The 20,950-nt window shown below is 41.3% G+C and overlaps 1 protein-coding gene across 1 annotated transcript; it reads left to right on the top strand.

Annotated features, from left to right (window-relative positions):
- Positions 1-5,124: 5,124 nt before the first annotated feature.
- On the top strand, positions 5,125-5,553 carry LOC126071748 (thioredoxin-like protein 4A). Its single transcript, XM_049875986.1, has one exon. The coding sequence runs from the start codon at positions 5,125-5,127 to the stop codon at positions 5,551-5,553; it is 429 nt and encodes a 142-aa protein (XP_049731943.1).
- The last annotated feature ends 15,397 nt before the right edge of the window (positions 5,554-20,950 follow it).

Raw genomic sequence — 20,950 nt, 5'->3', positions numbered from 1 at the left:
AATGGTCTGACTGAGACTAGAAGAATCCCGGCGGTCATCTTCCCCAAACCTTCTGTTGGCCCAGGACAGGAACCATTCCCAAAGACTGCTCATCAGACATGGAAGGGACTGGACAAGGGGTTGGAGACAGATGCTGATGAGGAGTGAGCTACTTGTACCAGGTGGATACTTGAGATTGTGTTGGCATCTCCTGTCTGGAGGGGAGATGGGAGGGTAGAGAGGGTTAGAAACTGGCAAAATCGTCACAAAAGGAGAGACTGGAAGAAGGGAGCGGGCTGACTCATTAGGGGGAGAGTAAATGGGAGTATGTAGTAAGGTGTATACAAGCTTATATGTGACAGACTGACTTGATTTGTAAACTTTCACTTAAAGCACAATAAAAATTATTTTTTTAAAAAAAGAGATTGGCTTAAGACACAGCCTAATCTTGTAGTTTGAGTCCTGCCTCATTAACATAACTGCCTCTAATCTTGCCTTTTTAATATCATAGATGATTCAACCCTGACACACACCTTCCTGACTAAACCACAAAGTATCCTCTTGCACTCTTCGAATGACTGTCTCTTGGACTAAGTACAGGTTCCTCATGAGCACAATTAAGTGTTCTAGCATTCCCATTCTTCGCAATGTTATCCATAATTTGTTATGATCCACTTTCCACACAGTTGAATGCCTTTGCATAGTCAATAAAACACAGGTAAACATCTTTCTGTAATTCTCTGCTGTCAGCCAAGATCTATCTGACTTCATCAATGATATCCTTTGTTCCACGTCCTCATCTGAATCCAGCTTGAATTTCTGGCAGTTCCCTGTCGATGTGCTACTGCAACCACTTTTGAATGATCTTTAGCAAAATTTTACTGTGTGATATTAATGAGATTGTTGGATAATTTCTGCATTCTGTTGATCTCCTTTTTTTGGGATGTGTACAAATATGAATCTCTTCCAGTCGGTTGGCCAGGTAGCTGTCTTCCAAACTTATTGGCATAGACAGGCGAGCACTTTCAGGACTGCATCCGTTTGTTGAAACATCTCAATTAATATTCCATCAGTTCCTGGAGCCTTGTTTTTTGCCAATGCCTTCAGTGCAGCTTGGACTTCTGCCTTCAGTACCATCAGTTCTTGATCACATGCTACCTCCCTAAATTCATTTTTAAGTGACTCTATATTGTATGAGGCATCCACAAAGTTCATTGTTTTATCTTGCAACCATTTCTGAACAAGATCAACTTTACTTAAAATTTGATTTCAAAACTGAATGAGGGCAAGAAAATCAGATGTTGAATTTTTTTGTAAGATATTTTCAGCTTCACATCTAGTTTTGGCTGATGTATTTTTATCTTCAGACTTTTTTTTTCAAAAAACTCACTAAGTTGTCAAGTCCTCCAAGAATAGCGCTCGCTAACACCATCAATTCCAGTGCTCCAACTTTTCTGTGTCTCACGCGTCACTGTCTTTTTAACGATAGTCTTTAAAAGATTCCTTCGAATAGGTGAGCAAGAGAAAACAAATATTTTTGACAGTTCCAAAAAATTTGTAATGTGTGGGGACTTGTTTTGTTGCATATATTCCTGCTAGATTTAAAGAACGGTTGTCAAAGTTTATAAAAAATGCTTGATGGTTTAAGATGCATATTCTTTGCTGAAGTCCAGAAATAACTCCAACCATCACGGACGCATTATCGTAGCACTGACACCTACAGTCAGGTAATGGAATGTTATTGCCCTGCAATTTCTCTGTAATAACTTTTCTAAGGCTGCACCTTTTGCATAAACCTGAATAAACCCTAGAAATGATTCTTTAATAGTTATAGTCTTCTTGGTGAAATCAATATCCACGTTTCTAATTACTTCTGAAAACTGTTCTCTGTGTGCAGTATCAGGAGAGGAATAAAGCACCCCATAATATTTATTTCATATAAAGTCACTTAATTGGTTTCTTACGGAAGAAGCTAAAATGCGAATGAATTCATTTTGAATCTGTGGCGACAAGTAAGATACAGACCATGAAATTTCTTCACCGTGTCTAAATTGATTTCTCAAAATGGGATCATATTGAGATACAAGTTTTAGAAGTCCTAGAAAGTTTCCTCTGTTTAAATAGTCATCGTCAGCCAGTTTTTCAACATGTTCATGCAGAGGTAAATTTTGAGTGACAAGGAACCTAATATAAGACACAATTATTTCTAAAACTTCATGCCATCACTCTTTTTCTAATTGTGCTTCAGACTCCGTTGCAGAATTAATTCCTTTCTATTCAATTACCCTTAGTTCAGCTTCTTTCCAGGCAGTGAAGAGGGCTCTTTTAATCAGCTCCTATCTTTACTGATTCTTTCTACTTGGTAAATCCACCAGCGGTTTTGAAACTTGAATTAGAATTTGAACTCGATGACATAAAAAGAAGACAGTAAAACCATTATGCTGCTATCTTTGAAGGAGAATAAAGCAGACATAATTGATTTCCTTCTCCACCATGTCCACGTGCAAGTCGTCCCCTAAACCATGATAGGGGTCTGCGAACAGACCTTTCCTGTTTTGTAGCTTTTCAGGTGACAATTGATAATGTCATTTCATCTCTCTCTGTATTAATTTATTTATAGGTTCTTCATTCTGTTTGTCTGAATCTTTTAATATAGGCTCTTCTTTCGTTTTGTTTGTTTGACATTCATTTACAGGGACTTGTTCCTCTTCATCAGAGTTTTTTTCAGTTGTTTCTTCTTCAATCTTTTTTTTTGGTATAGACACACCTAACTCTATATCTTCTCTGTTCACTTCCTTTAAAAAGTTTTCATCAAAGAGCAAGAAAAGAAAATCAAATACGTGGAAACTGAACAATACCTTCCTTAAAAACCACTGGGTAATGGAAGAAATAAAAGATGGAATTAAAAAAAAAAAATGCTTTAGAAACCCTATGGGGCATTTCCACTCTGTCCTATAGGGTCACTGAGTCAGAATCAACACAACAGTGACAGGGTTTTTTTTTGTTTTTTTTTTTAACATTATTTGCTAGTTTCTGTTCAACTTGTAGTCAGTGTGTTGTTTTGCCCATTCCATGGAGGGGATATGCCCAATAATAAAACAAATAAGAATCTCTCTCTCTCTCTATGTATTATATGGCAACACACAGGATGAGAATAGGAGGCCTCAACAGAGAATAACTGGATGACTACTTTGAATCAAGCTGTCAGCAAAGGGCTCTCTGAGGAAACCATATTTAAGCACAGGTGCAAATGAACAAGAAGAGCCTTTTCAGAAAGGGAAGGAAATAAAAATTAAAAACAGAAACAAAGAACTCTAGTCCTAAGGCCCTGGGACTAGAGGAAGCTCTACATTCTCACCTTACTCATTGTTCCACCCGATTGGATTGTAAACACATGGCATATTGCATTGGAAAGATCTCCTCCAAAATTACCTCTTCAAAGTGTGAAAAGGCAAGAAGGACTAAGATGCACCTGACCCAAGCCACAGTATTTTCAACGGTCTCCTTTCCATGGTCAACGAAATGAAGACTGACCACAGAAGAACTGTCGCCTTTGAATTATGGTGTTGGTGAAGAATACTGGATACACCATGGACTGCCAGAAGAAGGAACAAACCTGTCTTGGAAGGAGTACAGCCAGGACATTCCTTAGAAACCAGAATGGTGAGAATTTGTCTCACCTCCTTTGAACATGTTATCGGGAGGGACAGGTCCCTGGAGAAGGACATGGTGTTTGGTAAAGTAGAGGGTCAGCAAAAAAGAGGAGGATCCTCAACAAGACAGATGGGCACAGTGGCTACCAGGATGGGCTAAAACAAAGCAAGGATGGCCAGGAAGGCACAGGACCCGACGGTGTTTCAGTTCTGTCCGACGTAAGATCGCTAGGGGCAAAACCGCCTCCACCTCACGTAACTCTGCATAGTCAGGGAGTGGATGATCTCTCTCTAGGATGGAAAAGCAGTTTATTAAACTGACCCATTACCTCCTTCAGTCTTGTGTAAACTTTCTAAAATATGAATCAGAATTTCTCAGGAATTCTCTACAATCACCGCCTTGGACAAGGCGACCGCTACGCCTAGTTGTTCCAGCAGAAATCTGGGAGTCATTCAAGACTCCGGTATTTGATCAAGATACTTTTCTTGGTAAGCTGGCTATTGTCGATATGGTCCCCACACCCCCCACCCTCTGACTGGAAAAAGATCATTCAAAATGGCCATCCTCTGGAGACCTCCCTGGTGGCGCAGTAGTTAGGAGCTACCCGGCTGCCAAGCAAAAGGTCAGCAGTTCCAATTCATCAGCTTCTCCTTGGAACCGTACAGGGGAGTTCTTCTCCTTCCTGATAAGGTCACTGTGAGTTGGAATTGACATCAACGGGGGACCTAAAACACCCTAGATCCTTTCTTCTTTTCTTTTACTCTCGAACTGAGGCATCCCCACGATGCCTAAGTGAGCTCCACATTTCTTGATAACTCAAGTCTGAAATGACCACATCTCAGGGGACACAGGAACTACATAAGGTGGTCGCCGAAGCTCAAGCCTGAAAATTCTGGTTTCTTTTCCCAGAGAGGGCTTTCTTCCTTCCGCCTTTAGAGCTGAAGCTGCATCCAAGGCGCCCTGACGGTTAATGTTACGTGTCAACTTGGCTCTGGGCCTTGATGCCCAGCATTAAGCAATCACCTGGGTGGTGATGAGATCTGACAGGAGGCGATCGCCTCTGGGAGGAGATCCGAGATAAGGCAGTCACCGCCCTGATGAGATCTGCTCTGAGGCGCCCAGCAGTGGAAATGGGAGCTTCCTTGGGGGCGCAGCCTGCCTCCCCCCCCCCCCCCCGGGGTATAAATGGACGTTCCCACAAGGCGGTCAGTCTCTCGCTCTGGACCCGGCGTCCCGCTCGTCTCTGCATCCTCTGACCTCCGGTTCTGGGTGCTTGAGCCAGCGACCGGCCTTGCCTCCCTGCCCGCGGATCTGGGGACCGGTCCACCTCCACAGCCCCGAGGCAGCCTGCCACGGTCTCAGCCTCCAGCCGAGCTCGCCTTCCACCCGTCAGCCTCAGCTGCAGCCCGGGGGCCGGCCACGTCGCCTCTGCAAGATCTCCGTGTCAGCTGTGGTTCTCCTTAGTCGGAGGTTGTCGCTGGGGCCCTCGAGATGTCCTACACGCTTCCGCATCTAGAGAACGGCTGGCAGGTGGACCAGGCCATCCTTTCCGAGGACAACCGCATCGTCGTCATTCGCTTTGGACACGACTGGGATCCCACCTGCATGAGAATGGACGAGGTTCTCTATAGAATCGCCGAGAAGGTCCAGAGATTTGCCGTGATCTATCTGGTCGATATCACCGAGGTGCCTTGCTTCAACCAAATGTATGAGCTTTACGATCCCTGCACCGTCATGTTCTTCTACAGGAACAAACACATCCAGATCGATCTGGGCACTGGCGACAACAACAAGATCACCTGGGCCATCGACGACAAACAGGAGATGATCGACATCGTGGAGACGGTCTACCGAGGGGCGCGCAAGGGCCGGGGGCTCGTCGTGTCTCCGAAGGACTACTGCACCAAGCACAGATACTGACTCCTCCACGTGGCCTTGTGTCCTCAGCTCTCCTCGGACACACCGCCCTGAGGCTTTGCCAGGTCCACAGAAGGAATTCTCCAGGAACATGCCCTCTCCCTCGTGACCACTGGACAAAACTCAGTGTCAGAACACTGGACACAGTGATGCCTGTTGACCTTGGGTTTGCCTTGATTCCTGATGATAAACGTGGCCACCTCAGAGTCATCCTCTGAGGGCCATCCCCAAGGTGGCCAATCAGCATACTTGTGAATTTTTTTCCCAAATAAAGCATTTCATCTGTTTTCAAACCTCTTTGGACTCTTGTCACTCATTTATTCAAATAAACAACTGGGCAACTGCTCTCCTGTGCTGGAGGCCCGTGGGTGCAGTGCTTAAGACTAACAGGGCTAAACAAACAAACAAAAAGAGCACTTGCAACCCTCCAGCCACTCCTTGGAAACCCTAAGGGGCACTTCTACTCTGTCCTGTAAGGTCACTCACCACGAGTTGGAATCTACTCCACCGCAATGGACTTGAGTGTATTTTGTTTATTATTTTTTCAGTATTTGCTAGTCTCTGTTCAACTGGTAGTCAGCTTCCCCCATTCCAGGGAGGGGATACTCTGAATAATAAAACAAATAAGGCCCCAAAACAAAAATATCACATGGCACCTCAGGGAATTAGAATAGGAGGCCTCAATGGAGAATAACTGGATGACTGCTTTGTATCAAGCTGTCAGTAAAGGGCTCTCTGAGGGAAGGACATGTAATCACAGATACAAATGAACAAGAAGAGCCTTTCTGGAAGGGGAAGGAAAAAAAAAATCTAGTCCTAAGCCCTTGAGACTAGAGCAAGCAAGACTTTCCCTACCTGCTCACTCTTCCACCCCACTAGATTGTGAGCACCCAGCGCAGCATGTTGGGATGTTCTCCTCCAAAGGACCTCTTTAAAGCATGAAAAGTCAAAGAGGACTAAGGTGCACCGGACCCAAGCCATGGTGTTTTCAGTGGCCTCCTTTGCTCCGTCAACGAATAAGGAAGACCGACCACAAAAGAATCGATGCCTTTGAATTATGGTGTTGGCTAAGAATATTGAATACACCATGGACTGCCAGAAGAAGGAACAAATCTGTCTAGGAAGAAGTACAGCCAGAATGCTCCTTAGAAGCCAGGACTGTGAAAATTCTCTCACCTCCTTTGGACATATTATCGGGAGGGACCGCTCCCTGGAGAAGGACATAGTGCTTGATAATGTCGAGGGTCAGGAAAAAAAGAGGATCCTCAACAAGATGGATGGACACGGCTTTTGCGAGGATGGGCTCGAACATAACAACCATGGAGAGGAAGGCACAGGACCAGGGTGGTATTTCAACTCTGTCATACGTAGGGTCGTTTTGAGACATTACGGATTCCGTGGCACCTAACAACAGCAACAGAGTGTGAACTCTGCATAGTCAAAGAGTGGATGATCTGTCCCTATGACAGGAAAGCAATTTATTAAACTGGCCCAGTACCTCCTTCAATCTTGTTAAAACTTTCTAAAATATTTATCAGAATTTTTCAGGAATTCTCTACAATCTTTGCCTTGGACAAGGCAACCACTATGGCTCATTGTTTCAGCAGAAACGTGGAAGTCATTCAAGACCTTGGTACTGCAAGACTTCCGACCAACATGGTGCCATAGACAGAAGCACTACGTTGTCCCTCCACAGCAAAGACCCATAAAATTAAGTAAAACAGAGACCAATGTCATTGCTGGAACCTGAAGTGTCACATGAAGACATAAAGAACTCAGCCAAGTGCTGAATGGAATAAGAAACTGACAGAAGACAGAGAGTGAGGAGAGATACATGAAGAGGGCCCCATAGCTAAGGCAGCATGGATCTACCATCTTGGACTCCTGTCAGGGATCAGCAGACAGGGATCACCAGAAAGCAGCTTAGGGGAACTCCCAGCAGGAGACAGAGCACCCAGTAACCAGTGAGACATGCTTTCTCGCCCCCCAATTCTCTCCCCGCTGCTCTACCTCAGAGCTTCCTGGCTGGCTGCAGTGGCTCATCTGTGAAGCTTAGATTCACCCCAACCACACTGCAGATCAGCGGAAAGGGAGTACAGGAAAGCAGCTTCATGAAGTTCCCAGAAGGAGACAGAGCACCCGGTAACGAGCCATATATGCTTTCCTAACCACCCTCTCCCCTCTCCCCCTGCCCCCCACACCCCCACTTCAGCCTCCTCTGCTTCCTGCCAGCCGCAGCCTTTTGGCCAGGAGACAACTGCTGTGGCCTCAGGCTGGTTGGATTCTCCCTGCCCACACTGGCAGGGCCCATGAGCTGGTGCTGGTTCTTTCCACCTCTTTGGTTTCTTCTGTGCCTCCTACCACCTCCCTCACCTTTCTCTGGAACACCTGGCTTCATGCGCCATCTTTGCTTCTTCTTGAAAGGATGTGAAGCCATGCAGCACTGGGGAACCACTCCGCCGGCCTACAGCACCACACTGGTGGGATCCCTGGGGCTTTTCTCCTCCTTGTTTTGTCTTCTGTTTGTTTGCTTTCTTTTTCTTTTTGCAGCTTGGAAGCCCTTTCTAGCTGAACTGCACCACACGACTTAGGAGCCACTCTCCCAAACTACACAGCCACATAGGTGGGATCCCTGGGGTCATTTCTTTTTCTTTTCTCTCTCTTTTTCCCTTTCTGTCTTTCTTCACTTCTCAGTTCTTGTCTCTCTACATTTTATCTTCTTTTCCTGTCTCCTGAATACCTGGTGCTGTGTGACATCTATACCCCCTCTAGCCAGGCCATAATCTGCAGCCTGGGAGCTACTCCCCCTGTCTAAACAGCCCCACTAGTGTGACTCTGGGACTCCTGGAGGCTTTTCTTATCTTTTTTTATTTTCCAAATTTTTTTTTTTTATAACTTTTATTAAGCTTCAAGTGAACGTTTACAAATCCAATCAGTCTGTCACATATAAGTTTACATACATCTCACTCCCTACTCCCACTTGCTCTCCCCCTCTTGAGTCAGCCCTTTCAGTCTCTCCTTTCTTGACAATTTTGCCGGCTTCCCTCTCTCTCTATCCTCCCATCCCCCCTCCAGACAAGAGTTGCCAACACAATCTCAAGTGTCCACCTGATATAATTAGCTCACTCTTCATCAGCGTCTCTCTCCCACCCGCTGCCCAGTCCCTTTCATGTCTGATGAGTTGTCTTCGGGGATGGTTCCTGTCCTGTGCCAACAGAAGGTCTGGGGAGCATGGCCGCCGGGATTCCTCTAGTCTCAGTCAGACCATTAAGTTTGGTCTTTTTATGAGAATTTGGGGTCTGCATCCCACTGATCTCCTGCTCCCTCAGGGGTCCTCTGCTGTGCTCCCTGTCAGGGCAGTCATCGATTGTGGCCGGGCACCAACTAGTTCTTCTGGTCTCAGGATGATGTAGGTCTCTGGTTCATGTGGCCCTTTCTGTCTCTTGGGCTCTTAGTTGTCGTGTGGCCTTGGTGTTCTTCATTTTCCTTTGCTCCAGGTGGGTTGAGACCAATTGATGCATCTTAGATGGCCGCTTGTTAGCATTTAAGACCCCAGACGCCACATTTCAAAGTGGGATGCAGAATGATTTCATAATAGAATTATTTTGCCAATTGACTTAGAAGTCCCCACAAACCATGTTCCCCAGACCCCCGAGCTTGCTCTGCTGACCTTTGAAGCATTCATTTTATCCCGGAAACTTCTTTGCTTTTGGTCCAGTCCAATTGAGCTGACCTTCCATGTATTGAGTGTTGTCTTTCCCTTCACCTAAAGCAGTTCTTATCTACTGATTAATCAATAAAAATCCCTCTCCCACCCTCCCTCCCTCCCCCCCTCGTAACCACAAAAGTATGTGTTCTTCTCAGGTTTACTATTTCTCAGGATTTTATAATAGTGGTCTTATACAATATTTGTCCTTTTGCCGCTGACTAATTTCGCTCAGCATAATGCCTTCCAGGTTCCTCCATGTTATGAAATGTTTCACAGATTTGTCACTGTTCTTTATCGATGCGTAGTATTCCATTGTGTGAATATACCACAATTTATTTACCCATTCATCTGTTGATGGACACCTTGGTTGCTTCCAACTTTTTGCTATTGTAAACAGAGCTGCAATAAACATGGGTGTGCATATATCTGTTTGTATGAAGGCTCTTGTATCTCTAGGGTATATTCCCAGGAGTGGGATTTCTGGGTTGTATGGTAGTTCTATTTCTAACTGTTTAAGAACGCCAGATAGATTTCCAAAGTGGTTGTACCATTTTACATTCCCACCAGCAGTGTATGAGAGTTCCAATCTCTCCGCAGCCTCTCCAACATTTATTATTTTGTGTTTTTTGGATTAATGCCAGCCTTGCTGGTGTGAGATGAAATCTCATCGTAGTTTTAATTTGCGTTTCTCTAATGGCTAATGATCGAGAGCATTTTCTCATGTATCTGTTGGCTGCCTGAATATCCTCTTTAGTGAAATGTGTGTTCATATCCTTTGCCCACTTCTTGATTGGGTTGTTTGTCTTTTTGTGGTTGAGTTTTGACAGAATCATGTAGATTTTAGAGATCAGGCGCTGGTCGGAGATGTCATAGCTGAAAATTCTTTCCCAATCTGTAGGTGGTCTTTTTACTCTTTTGGAGAAGTCTTTAGATGAGCATAGGTGTTTGATTTTTAGGAGCTCCCAGTTATCTGGTTTCTCTTCATCATTTTTGGTAATGTTTTATATTCTGTTTATACCTTGTATTAGGGCTCCTAGGGTTGTCCCAATTTTTTCTTCCATGATCTTTATTGTTCTAGTCTTTATGTTTAGGTCTTTGATCCACTTGGAGTTAGTTTTTGTGCATGATGTGAGGTATGGGTCCTGTTTCATTTTTTTGCAAATGGATATCCAGTTATGCCAGCACCATTTGTTAAAAAGGCTATCTTTTCCCCAATTAATTGACACTGGTCCTTTGTCAAATATCAGCTGCTCATACGTGGATGCATCTATGTCTGGGTTCTCAATTCTGTTCCATTGGTCTATGTGCCTGTTGTTGTACCAATACCAGGCTGTTTTGACTACTGTGGCTGTATAATAGGTTCTAAAATCAGGTAGAGTGAGGCCTCCCACTTTCTTCTTCTTTTTCAGTAGTGCTTTACTTATCCGGGGCTTCTTTCCCTTCCATATGAAATTGGTGATTTGTTTCTCTATCCATTTAAAATATGACATTGAAATTTGGATCGGAAGTGCATTAAATGTATAGATGGCTTTTGGTAGAATAGACATTTTTACTATGTTAAGTCTTCCTATCCATGAGCAGTGTATGTTTTTCCACTTAAGTATGTCCTTTTGAATTTCTTGTAGTAGAGCTTTGTAGTTTTCTTTGTATAGGTCTTTTACATCCTTGGTAAGATTTATTCCTAAGTATCTTATCTTCTTGGGGGCTACTGTGAATGGTATTGATTTGGTGATTTCCTCTTCGGTGTTCTTTTTGTTGATGTAGAGGAATCCAAGTGATTTTTGTATGTTTATTTTGTAACCTGAGACTCTGCCAAACTCTTCTATTAGTTTCAGTAGTTTTCTGCAGGATTCCTTAGGGTTTTCTGTGTATATAATCATGTCATCTGCAAATAGTGATAACTTTACTTCTTCCTTGCCAATCCGGATGCCTTTTATTTCTTTGTCTAGCCTAATTGCCCTGGCTAGGACTTTCAGCATGATGTTGAATAAGAGCAGTGATAAAGGGCATCCTTGTCTGGTTCCCGTTCTCAAGGGAAATGCTTTCAGGTTCTCTGCATTTAGAGTGATATTGGCTGTTGGCTTTGCATAGATGCCCTTTATTATGTTGAGGAATTTTCCTTCAATTCCTATTTTGGTAAGAGTTTTTATCATAAATGGGTGTTGGACTTTGTCAAATGCCTTTTCTGCATCAATTGATAAGATCATGTGGTTTTTGTCTTTTGTTTTATTTATGTGATGGATTACATTAATGGTTTTTCTGATATTAAACCAGCCTTGCATACCTGGTATAAATCCCACTTCATCAGGGTGAATTATTTTTTTGATGTGTTGTTGGATTCTATTGGCTAGAATTTTGTTGAGGATTTTTGCATCAATGTTCATGAGGGATATAGGTCTATAATTTTCTTTTTTTGTAATGTCTTTACCTGGTTTTGGTATCAGGGAGATGGTGGCTTCATAGAATGAGTTGGGTAGTATTCCGTCATTTTCTATGCTTTGGAATACCTTCAGAAGTAGTGGTGTTAACTCTTCTCTGAAAGTTTGGTAGAACTCTGCAGTGAAGTCGTCCGGGCCAGGGCTTTTTTTTGTTGGGAGTTTTTTGATTACCGTTTCAATCTCTTTTTTTGTTATGGGTCTTTTTAGTTGTTCTACTTCTGAATGTGTTAGTTTAGGTAGGTAGTGTTTTTCTAGGAATTCATCCATTTCTTCTCAGTTTTCAAATTTGTTAGAGTACAATTTTTCATAACAATCTGAAATGATTCTTTTAATTTCATTTGGTTCTGTTGTGATGTGGTCCTTCTCGTTTCTTATTTGGGTTATTTGTTTCCTTTCCCGTATTTCTTTAGTCAGTCTAGCCAATGGTTTATCAATTTTGTTAATTTTTTCAAAGAACCAGCTTTTGGCTTTGTTAATTCTTTCAATTGTTTTTCTGTTGTCTAATTCATTTAGTTCAGCTCTAACTTTTATTATTTGTTTTCTTCTGGAGCCTGATGGATTCTTTTGTTGCTCAATTTCTATTTGTTCAAGTTGTAGGGACAGTTCTCTGATTTTGGCTCTTTCTTCTTTTTGTATGTGTGCATTTTTCGATATAAATTGACCTCTGAGCACTGCTTTTGCTGTGTCCCAGAGGTTTGGATAGGAAGTATTTTCATTCTCGTTGCTTTCTATGAATTTCCTTATTCCCTCCTTGATGTCTTCTATAACCCAGTCTTTTTTCAGGAGGGTATTGTTCATTTTCCAAGTATTTGATTTGTTTTCCCTAGTTTTTCTGTTATTGATCTCTAGTTTTATTGCCTTGTGGTCTGAGAAGATGCTTTGTAATATTTTGATGTTTTGGACTCTGCAAAGGTTTGTTTTATGACCTAATATGTGGTCTATTCTAGAGAATGTTCCATGTGCGCTAGAAAAAAAAAGTATATTTTGCAGCAGTTGGGTGGAGAGTTCTGTATAAGTCAATGAGGTCAAGTTGGTTGATTGTTGTAAGTAGGTCTTCCGTGTCTCTATTGAGCTTCTTACTGGATGTCCTGTCCTTCTCCGAAAGTGGTGTGTTGAAGTCTCCTACTATAAATGTGGAGGTGTCTATCTCACTTTTCAGTTCTGTTAAAATTTGATTTAGGTATCTTGCAGCCCTGTCATTGGGTGCATAAATATTTAATATGGTTATGTCTTCCTGATCAATTGTCCCTTTTATCATTATATAGTGTCCTTCTTTATCCTTTGTGGCGGATTTAAGTCTAAAGTCTATTTTGTCAGAAATTAATATTGCTACTCCTCTTCTTTTTTGCTTATTGTTTGCTTGATATACTTTTTTCCATCCTTTGAGTTTTAGTTTGTTTGTGTCTCTAAGTCTAAGGTGTGTCTCTTGTAGGCAGCATATAGACGGATCGTGTTTCTTTATCCAGTCTGTGACTCTCTGTCTCTTCATTGGTGCATTTAGTCCATTTACATTCAGCGTAATTATAGATAAATAAGTTTTTAGTGCTGTCATTTTGATGCCTTTTTATGTGTGTTGTTGACAATTTCATTTTTCCACATACTTTTTTGTGCTGAGGCGTTTTTCTTAGTAAATTGTGAGATCCTCATTTTCATAGTGTTTGACTTTATGTTAGTTGAGTCGCTACGTTTTTCTTGGCTTTTACCTTGAGTTATAGAGTTGTTATACCTTTTTGTGGTTACCTTATTATTTACCCCTATTTTTCTAAGTAAAAACCTAACTTGTATTGTTCTATATCGCCTTGTATCACTCTCCGTATGGCAGTTCAATGCCTCCTGTATTTAGTCCCTCTTTTTGATTATTGTGATCTTTTACCTATTGACTTCCATGATTCCCTGTTATGTGTATTTTTTTTTTAATTAATCTTAATTTGTTTGTTTTTGTGATTTCCCTATTTGAGTTGATATCAGGACGTTCTGTTTTGTGACCTTGTGTTGTGCTGATATCTGATATTATTGGTTCTCTGATCAAACAATATTCTTTAGTATTTCTTGTAGCTTTGGTTTGGTTTTTACAAATTCTCTAAACTTGTGTTTGTCTGTAAATATCTTAATTTCGCCTTCATATTTCAGAGAGAGTTTTGCTGGATATATGATCCTTGGCTGGCAGTTTTTCTCCTTCAGTGTTCTGTATATGTCATCCCATTCCCTTCTTGCCTGCATGGTTTCTGCTGAGTAGTCTGAACTTATTCTTATTGATTCTCCCTTGAAGGAAACCTTTCTTTTCTCCCTGGCTGCTTTTAAAATTTTCTGTTTATCTTTGGTTTTGGTGAGTTTGATGACAATATGTCTTGGTGTTTTTCTTTTTGGATCAATCTTAAATGGGGTTCGATGAGCATCTTGGATAGATATCCTTTCATCTTTCATGATGTCAGGGAAGTTTTGTGTCAGGAGTTCTTCAACTATTTTCTCTGTGTTTTCTGTCCCCCCTCCCTGTTCTGGGACTCCAATCACCCGCAGGTTATCCTTCTTGATTGAGTCCCACATAAATCTTAGGGTTTCTTCATTTTTTTAAATTCTTTTATCTGATTTTTTTTCAGCTATGTTGGTGTTGATTCCCTGGTCCTCCAGATGTCCCAGTCTGCATTCTAATTGCTCGAGTCTGCTCCTCTGACTTCCTATTGCGTTGTCTAATTCTGTAATTTTATTGTTAATCTTTTGGATTTCTACATGTTGTCTCTCTTTGGATTCTTGCAACTTATTAATTTTTCCACTATGTTCTTGAATAATCTTTTTGAGTTCTTCAACAGTTTTATTGGTGTGTTCCTTGGCTTTTTCTGCAGTTATCCTAATTTCATTTGTGATATCTTTAAGCATTCTGTAAATTCGTTTTTTATATTCTTTTATCTGATAATTCCAGGATTGTATCTTCATTTGGGAAAGATTTTGATTCTTTTGTTTGGGGGGTTGGAGAAGCTGTCATGGTCTGCTTCTTTAAGTGGTTTGATATGGATTGTTGTCTCCGAGCCATCACTGGGAAACTAGTTTTTCCAGAAAATCTGCTAAAAAAAAATGCAGTCAGATCCCTATCAGAGTTCTCCCTCTGGCTCAGGGTATTCGGATGTTAATGAAGCCGCCTGGGGAGGGTGGGGGAGGGAACAGAGAGATAGGAGAGTAGCACCTCAGAATATAGCCAGAGTTGCTTGTCTTGCTTGGAATGACTATTATATCTGAGATTCCCATGGGCACGTCACCTATGTGTACTGGCTGTGTGGAGATTGCCCCCAGGGGTTCTGGCCCACTGGAGTCACGGTCAGATCCTCTGCTTCCAGTCCCACGCCCAGCGCCAAGGCTCCCCTACTGGGATGGTGCACTCTCGACTCCAAAATCAGTCGCTGCCTCCCGGGGACTTCTCGTCCCTCCAGCCGCATGGCTGTGCTGCCCCCACAAACCAGGTGGGCCCCCTCCCGGGGTTAGTTCAGATGGGTGGAGCAGCTCCCCGTGCTTGTGCCATGACCGAGTGTTCCAGCTGGGACGCTGTTCTCCCTGCTCCAATACCAGTCACTGCCTCCCAGGGACTTCTCCTATCGGCTGCATCCCACGCCGCCCGCGTGACCCGGCCAGGCCCCTTCCCAGGGTTAGTTCAGGGGGGTGGAGCAGCTCTCCGTGTTTATGCCGTACCTGTGTCCAGTCCAAATCCCGGCGGGACGATTCCCTGGCTGGGACACTGCTCTTCCTGCTCCAAGACCAGTCACTGCCTCCCAGGGACTTCTCCTACCGGCTGCGTCCCACGCCGCCCGCGGAACCGGCTGGTCCCCCTCCTGGGGTTAGTTCAGGGGGGTGGAGCAGCTCTCTGTGCTTGTGCCGTACCTGACTGTTACGCTGGCTCCAGGCTCTGGAAACAATCGCTGCTTCCCCGTATTAGTTCGTTCTCCGTCTCTAAATCTGTGTTTGTTGTTCAGGTTTCGTAGATTGTTATGTATGTGATCGATTCACTTGTTTTTCCCTGTCTTTGTTGTAAGAGGGATCCGAGGTAGCGTCTGCCTAGTCCCCCATCTTGGCTCCTCTCCTATTTTCCAAATTTTTATGAAGGTATTTTTATCTTTTTGTGTTTTTTCCATTTCTTGGTTTCTATCTCTCCACTCCAATGGCAAGCTCCCTTAGCATTCTTTTTTTCTTTCTTTCTTTGCTTATTCACTTTTGGCTCCTGTTTCTCTCTCCTCTCTCTCCCATACCCCTGTTAGCTCCACACATCACAACCTCCCCCCTCATTCCTGACAACCTGCACCATACACTAAACATCACACCCCTGAACAGCACAGGCATGGCCTTCTGGAACCTGCCCAGCACTGATTCCTCGCCTGCCCTGTTGGCCCTAGTATGTACCTCAAACAACCCATCCCAGCCCAACCCCTTCAGCTGCACCTGCCCTACTGCACCATAGCTGAATGACTGGCCCTGGCCATGGGAAAAGTAGGTGAAAAGTATCATGATTACAGATGAGCAAGCAACAAAGAATGCACAGCCCACCTGCTCAGACATAACCAAATAAAAAGAAAAAGCAGGATGAAACAAACAAATCTACAATGGAAAAACAAAGAAAATAACTACTGAATGTTCTGAAGACAGCAGACAATATCTATCTATCTATCTATCTATCTATCTATCTATCTATCTATCTATCTATCTATCTATCTATCTATCTGTCTGTCTGTCTGTCTGTCTATCTATCTATCTAATCATCTATCTATCTATCTAAACGACCGAGTGGTTCCAGCGGGCATCCAAAATAAAATACCAGATGACTTTCCATTAGAAGAAAAGGCACTAGAACTACCTGACAGGGAATTCAAATGTGTAATATTCAGACCAATCCAAGAGTTGAAGCAAAAAAGCAGACAAAAATGAGGAAATAATAGACCAATTTTTGGAAAAGGCAGACAAATTCATGGAAAATACAGACCAAAAGAATGGAACAATTCAGGAAAGTAATACAAGAACAAAATGCCAAAGCTATTTCACAACTAGAAATACAAAAACAACAATTAGTAATCCAAAAGATAAAAAGATTTCAGAAATGGACAGTGTCATAGAAGGGCTGAGGAGCAGATCTGAAATGATGGAAGACAGAATCAGTGAAATTGAAGACAAACACTTGCATACAACTCTGAGAAAAAATCAGGAAAAAAAAACAAAGAAAAATGAAAACTTTGAGAATTATGTGGGATACAATCAAAAGAAAGCATTTGTGGGTGATAGGAGTTCCAGAACAGGGCAAGAAAATAGAAAACACAGATGGGATCATGAAGAATTGCTGACAGAAAACTTGCCTAACATCATGAATGATGAAAAGCTGACCATCCAGGAAGCTCAATGAACCCCATATAGAATAGACCCCAAAAGAAAATCACAAAGGCATATCATAATCACACTCGCTAAAACCAAAGACAAAGAAAAAATTCTGCAAGCAGCTTGAGAAAAACGAAAAGTAACATACAGAGGAGAAACAATAAAGCTTACTTCTGATTATTCGGCAGAAACCACACAGGCAAGGAGGTAATGGGATGACGTACATAAAACCCTGAAAGAAAAAAATTGCCAACCAAGAATCATATATCCTGCAAAACTTTCATTCAAATACAATGGTGAAATTAGGATATTTCCAGATAAACAGAAGTTAAGGGAATATGTAAAAATCAAGCCAAATTTACAAGAATTATTAAAAGGGGTCCTTCAGACTGAGAACAAACAACATCAGACCACAGCCTAATCTAGGATGCAAGATTGTACCAGCCAGATACCAACCTAGGAAATGAACTCTCCAAAATCAAAACAATTGCAACAGGAAACCAGAAAGGCTCATCTGTAAGTGACAACAATGTCAGAACAACAAAAAAGGGAATAAACAGTATAGGTATAAAACATTCTAATGGAGAGGAAGGTAAGGCAATACCAAGTAATAATAGACTGGTTCAAACCTAGGAAGATCAGGGTAAATTTCGAGGTAACCACAAAGAAAATAAACAAACCTACTCATCAAAATAAAGAAGAAAAACCTAAAGTCTCAATAAAAACAAAATCTACAAAAACAAAAGAAATCCACAGACAAAAGGAACAAAGAAACTGTTAGCACCACAAAAAAAAAAATGCACTACAAAATGACAGCAATAAACTCACACCTAGCAATAATTATTCTGAATTTAAATGGCCTAAATGCACCCAAAAAAAGACACAGTGACAGAATAGATTAAAAAAAAAACAGGATCCACCAATATGCTGTCTACAAGAGACACACCTTAGAAACAAAGACGTAAATTAAAAAAAAAATCAAAGAATGCAATAAAATATATCAGACAAATAACTACCAATAAAAAAGAGCAGGAGTGACAATACTAATCTCAGATAAAATAGACTTTAAAACAAAATCCACTATAAAAAGCAAAGGGCACTATATAATGATTAAAGGGATGATCCCTCTTGAAGACTTAACTACAATATGCATCTACACACCCAATGACAGGGCTCCAAAATACATAAACTCTAACAGCACTGAAAAGAGAAATGGACAGTTTCACAATAATAGTAGGAGACTTCAACACACCACTCTAAACAAAGGTCAGAACATCTAGAAAGAAACTCAGCAAAGACACAGAAGAGCTAAAGAGCACAATCAGCCAACTTGATCTTATAGACATATATAGAACATATATAGAATATTCCACCCAACAGCAGCAAAGTACACATTCTTTTCCAAGGCACATAGAACGTTCTCCAGAATAGACCACATCTTAGGGCACAGAGCAACCCTCAACAAAATCAAAAAACATTGAGATAATACAAAGTGTCTTCTCTGACAACAATGCCATCAAAGTAGAAATTAACAACAGGGAGAGTAAGGAAAAAAAAATCAATTACATGGAGACTAAACAACACGCTGCTTAAAAACCACTGGGTAACACCCTGCTTAAAACCACTGGGTAATAGATGGAATCAAAAAGTTCCTAGAATCAAACAAGAATGAAAACAAATCATCCCAAAACCTTTGGGATACGGCAAAGGCAGTCCTCAGAGGTCAAGTTATAGCACTAGGTGTACACCTTGGAAAAGAAGAAAGGGACAAAATCAAATCATTAGCTAAACAACTTGAACAAATAGAAAGAGAACAGTGAAAGAAGTCCACAGCCACCAGAAGAAAGGAAATAATAAGGATCAGAGCAGGAATAAATGAAATAGAGAATTAAAAAAAATAGAAAGAATCAACAAAACCAAAAGTTGGTTCTTTGAAAGGTTTGACGAAATCGACAAACCATTGGCCAAATCGACAAAAGAAAAACAAGAGGGAGTGCAAATAGCCCAAATAAGGAATGAAATGAGGAAGATGACAAAAGACCCAACTGAAATAAAAAGGATCATAACAATATTATGAAAACTATACTCCACCAAATTTGAAAACCTAGAGGAAATGGACAAATTTCTAGAAACACACTCCCTACCCAAACTAACACAAAACGATGTTGAAAATCTGAACAGACCCATAACAAGAGAAGAGATTGAAAAGGTAATTAAAAAAAAAAAAACTCCCAACCAAAATCATTCTGGCCCAGACAGCTTCACTGGAGAATTCTACCAAACATTCAGAGAAGAGCTTACACCAGTATGACTCAAACTATGTCAGAACATAGAAGAGGAAGCGATACCTCTGAATTCATTCTATGAAGCCAGCATAACCCTGATGCCAAAACCAGGCAGAGACACCACAAAAAAAGAAAATTACAGACCAATATCTCTCATGAATACAGATGCAAAAATTCTCAAAAAAATTCTAGCCAGTAGAATTCAGCATCATATCAAAAAAACAAATGCACCATGACCAAGTAGGATTCATACCGGGTATGCAAGGATGGTTCAACATAAGAAAAGCAATCAATGTAATCCACCACATAAATAAAAGGAAAGAAAGAATCACATGATCATCTCAATTGACACAGAAAAGGCATTCGACAAAGCCCAACACCCATTCCTGATAAAAACTCTCAATAAAATTAGGTATAGAAGGGAAATTTCTCAACATAATAAAGGGCATCTAGGCAAAACCAACAGCCAGCATCGTTCTCAGTGGAAAGAGGCTGAAAACATTCCCCCTGAGAACAGGAACAAGACAAGGATGCCCTTTATCACCACTCCTATTTAACATTGTGTTAGAAGTCTTAGCTAGAGCAACAAGGCAAGAAACTGAAATAAAAGGCATCCAAATTGGTAATGAAGAAGTTAAACTATCCCTATTTGTGGATGATATGGTACTATACTTAGAAAATCCAAAAGATTTGGAAAACCACTGGAATTAATAGAAAGTTTCAGCAGAGTATCAGGATACAAGATAAACACACAAAAATCAGTTGGATTCCTATACACCAATAAAGAGAACTATAAAAAAGAAGTCAGGAAAACAATATCATTTATAATAGACCCTAAAAAATAAAATATTTGGGAATAAATCTAACCAGGGATGTAAAAGACCTATCCAAAGAAAATTACAAAACACTACCGCAAGAAACCAAAAGAGATCTACATAAATGGAAAAGATGCCATGCTCACGGATAGGTAGACTTAACATTGTGAAAATGACAATTCTACCCAAAGTGATTTATAAATACACTGCAATACTGATCCAAATACCAATAACATTTTTTAAAGAGATGGAAAAATTTATCATTAACTTTATATGGAAAGGGAAGAGGCCCCAGATAAGTAAAACACTATCGAAGAAGAAGAATAAAGCAGGAGGACTCGCACTACCTGTTCTCAGAACCTACTATACAGCTACGGCAGTCGAAAACAGCCTGGTACTGGTACAGTGACAGATACACTGACCAGTGGAACAGAATCAAGAACCCAGATGTAAATCCATCCACCTATGGTCACCTGATCTTTGACAAGGGCCCAAAGTCCATCAAATGGGCAAAAGACAGTCTTCTTGACAAATGGTGCTGGTAAAACTGCATTTCCATCTGCAAAAAAATGAAATAAGGCTCATACCTCGCATATACAAAAACTAACTCAAAACGGATCAAAGACCTAAATATAAAGCGAAGAACTCTGAAGTTTATAGAAGAAAAATTAGGATCAACACTAGAAGCATTAACAGGATACAAATCACAACCAACAGCACACAACCTCCAGAGGATAAGCTGTATAACGGGAATCTTCTAAAAGTTAAACACTTATGCTCACCAAAAGACTTCAATAAAAGAGTAAA

Source organism: Elephas maximus, chromosome 3, assembly GCF_024166365.1.
Source record: "Elephas maximus indicus isolate mEleMax1 chromosome 3, mEleMax1 primary haplotype, whole genome shotgun sequence".
Lineage (NCBI taxonomy): Eukaryota > Metazoa > Chordata > Mammalia > Proboscidea > Elephantidae > Elephas > Elephas maximus.
Note: the sequence above shows the minus strand (reverse complement) of the source record. Positions and strands in the feature narration are given on the sequence as shown.

Excerpts from the sequence above, each read along its gene's own strand:
- LOC126071748 (XM_049875986.1), top strand. The coding sequence starts at position 5,125 with ATGTCCTACACGCTTCCGCATCTAGAGAACGGCTGGCAGGTGGACCAG.